At 40.3% G+C, this 3,522-nt stretch overlaps 1 protein-coding gene across 1 annotated transcript in view; it reads left to right on the plus strand.

Annotated features, from left to right (window-relative positions):
* The window catches only part of CORO1C (coronin 1C), an 86,678-nt gene that overhangs the window by 39,234 nt on the left and 43,922 nt on the right, over nt 1-3,522 (plus strand). Inside the window, exon 3 of the mRNA XM_007954985.2 lies at nt 2,693-2,815. Within this exon, the coding sequence (XP_007953176.1) occupies nt 2,693-2,815 (123 nt within the window). The remainder of the gene's footprint in view (nt 1-2,692; nt 2,816-3,522) is intronic.

The following is a 3,522-nucleotide window of genomic DNA, read 5'->3' on the forward strand; positions in this document are numbered from 1 at the left end:
AAATGCTTCTGCTCCTGTATTTTCAGTCTCTTCTAATATATGCATTTAAGGCTAATTTTTCCCATTAAGATCTGCTTTAGCTGCATACCTCAAGTTTTGCCATGTCATGTCTTTTATCGTTCATTTATAACATTTTTCTGTTGCGCATTAATAATTTTTTAACCTGTGACCTATCTGGTAAATTAAAGCATTTTAATATGCTTGCATGCCTATGTATTAGCATTTCCAAGATATTGCACCATTTCTTTGTTTCTGTAATTGCTTTTGAGGGGGCTGCCAGTGGTCAGTCTCAGTCCTCTCTCTGTCTTTTCTCTGGGCTTACTATTACCACTTCCCTTTTGTTTTAGGTATTCTGAATCTCACTACAATGTGAGTAGTTGAGGATTCATTTTAACTTATACTATTTGGGACTTGTTCTTGGTGAATTTGAAGACTTAGACCTTTATATCATCTATAGTTTAAAGAATAATTATTATTCTTTAAACTACTCTTACTACTATAACTGTTATAATAAAATGGGCACTCAGAGGTCTGCCACCACTAGCTATAGTAGAACGTTACCTGAAGTGAAAGCTGTAGGGATGGCAGGGAAATAACTGTGTCACGTGTTTTTTTGTGAGCATGCAGTAAGAGAATTGGGTGACAACACCTGGCATAGCTGTTGAGTAGTGGTTCCTTCTTAAAGCGAGAAGCCATCAGGATGCGATAAAGCAGATTCCAGCACTTTTAAATGTTTGAGTAACATTTATGGAGCGCTTCAGGTTCTGTAACAGTACTAAGTACTTTGTTTCAATTGTCTCCTTCAATCATCACAACTCTTGAAGAATGAACTATTAAAGTATTCTCATTTTACAGAAGTGAGGTTGGAAGAGGAAATAATTTGTCCTGTGCTTCATAGCTAGAAAATGGCAGAGCCTTTTTTTTTTTTCTTTAACTTTTTATTGTGATTTAGGCGAAAGTTGACAGAGCAAGTTGGTTTTCCAGTCAACAGTTTACACACGTTTTGTTTTGTGCCATTGACTGCAGTCCCCACTGGAATAGTGCTGTTCCCACTTCCTTCCTGTGTTTCCTGTTTCCGTGTGTCTTTCTCTCCTATCCCTTCCTGCCTTCTAGGGTTTACCCCTGGGCAGATGCTGCCCTGTGGGTTTTGTGTGGTTGGTTGTTGTAAGGAGTTCTAGGTACCTCCCTAGTGTTATCGTTCACCTAATAGGCCTGTCTGTTGTTTGGCTGAAAGTTGGGGGTGAATTCCTTTCCAGGCTTGAAGGGTGACTGAGGGCTATAATCTCAGAGGTTCTACCAGTCACTACCTGACCAATAAGCCTGGTCTTTTTGATTACAAGTTTTGTTCCACATGTTTCTCCCACACTATCTGTGACCAGTACTGTGATCTCTTTCTGGTCAGAAGTGGTAGCCGAGTACCGTCTAGCTCTTTTGGGCTTGGGGTCGTGGAGGCTGGGGTTCCCATGGTCCATTAGTCCTGTGGACTGATAGTTTCCTTGCCTCTTTGATTTTCTTTACTCTTCTTTGTTCTGGACAAGGAGAGATCAATAGTTGCACCTTAGGTGGCCACTGACAAGTTTTTAAGACCCCAGTCACTACTCACCGAAGTAGGATGTAGAACATTGTCTTTGTGGACTATGTTATGCCAGTTGACAGTGATGTCACCCAAAACTGTGGTCCTGAGCCTCTAAGCCCAGCAACTCATTCCCTCAAGGTGTTTGGTCATAGCTGAGGAGTTTTAATAACATTACCCCCTGTATGCTCTACAATATTCATGGATGTATTTGCCGCACGTGCAGATACTTATGTAGAAATAGCCTCTGTCAAACTTACATGTATTGTGGAGGTAATCCCATTCACCTTCCCACATCTGTTCACCTTGTGTGTCTGTCTGTATAGCCACTCATAAATGATTGTTATCACTGTTACTGCAGGGTTGTGCGTGTACCTTGGTTGCCTTTAATTCCTGTGCTGCTCATCTTTGTCTCCATCATCTTGGGCTGACCACCCCTTGTTATATAGTGCTTTTCCCTTCACCTAAGTTGATATGTGTCTGTCCTCTAATTCGTGAGCTACCCTCTCTTCCCCGGCACCCCAGGTAACCTTTAAAAGTGTTATTTTCTGTGAATAAACCTTTTTTGACTTTTCATAATAGTGATCTCATACAGTATTTGTCCTTTTGTGATTGGCTAATTTCACTCAGCATAATGTCCTCCAGGTTCATCCATGTTACCAGGTGTTTAACAGATTCTTTGTTGTTCATTAATGTTACATAGTTTTCCATTGTATATTTGTATATCCAAGAATAGTAGTTTATTATATTAAGCGTTATAATTTACATTTGTATAATACCAAGTTGGGTTTTTTTTTCCCCCATCAGTAAAAGCACATCTATAATTTACAATTTGCCTATTGGTAAGAATTGTATTTTGTTGTGGCTATTTGATTAAATAGAATCTTGTGGTTCTAGAAGTTTAGATCCTTGGAATTTAGTTGAATGCCCTTGGTAGTAGCTATTTCTGGAAATGAAAGTTGACAGGTCTTCCTAGTTGTCATGGACTAGTATGAATTCATCCTTTGTAGGTAGTTAAGAGTTTTACATGGCAGTAATAAGGGAGAAATGAGCCTGGGACAACATACAAACCCCAGGGTATTGATGTTGCAATAACAGGTCTGTTTCTCTCTTCTTCAGACTGGTCGAATTGACAAATCCTACCCTACGGTATGTGGCCACACAGGACCTGTGCTCGACATAGACTGGTGCCCGCATAATGACCAAGTCATTGCCAGTGGCTCGGAGGATTGCACAGTCATGGTAAGCTCCTCAGAGTGCACAGCTCTGGCTTTGTCGCCTAACTTGCAAAAAAGTGTGTGTGTGTGTGTGTGTGTGTGTGTTTGAAAAGCAGAAAATCATAACATTTGTGATTGTCCACTGATGTATACAAGGATTTAACTACATTAAAGTTTAACTACAGACAAGCCTTTTGCATGCCCCTATGTCAAGAGCTTGATGCTGTCTTTCCTTTTGAGTATGAGGGTGTGTCTGTACATGCTTATTGACAGTTGACATCTGCTCTGGGACGATTGTAGAGGAAGTGAGACTTCTTCCCAATAATTGTCTGTGCTGTTTGGCCACATGATCCCCCAGGAAGGAAAAAGGCTGCTGGTGCAAACTGTGTATTGCAGTGAAGTAAGACCAAAGGTATATGTCAGATGGGACAGGTCTTGAGACACAGTAAGAGTTTTCACAGGTACTTATTTTCAACCTAATGTCAGAAAGGGTCTTCTGTCCGGTGGAGCCTGGTTAAGAAAGTCCTCCATATGAAAATACACAAAAACTTCAAAGAACAAAGATACACTCTTTGCATCCCCTGTTTTGGATTCCCAAAGTAGGTTACTTTAGTGAAGTGAGTTTTGGTGAAGTGAAACCAAGCTTTAGGACACCACCCCCCCCTTATAATTTATTTTTTGTAACTGTTGTTGTGCTAAGAATATACATAAGCAGAACATACCAGTTGAGCA

This window comes from Orycteropus afer, unplaced genomic scaffold (assembly GCF_000298275.1).
Source record: "Orycteropus afer afer isolate SDZICR_OR568_19922 unplaced genomic scaffold, OryAfe1.0 scaffold00487, whole genome shotgun sequence".
In the NCBI taxonomy this organism is placed as follows: Eukaryota; Metazoa; Chordata; class Mammalia; order Tubulidentata; family Orycteropodidae; genus Orycteropus; species Orycteropus afer.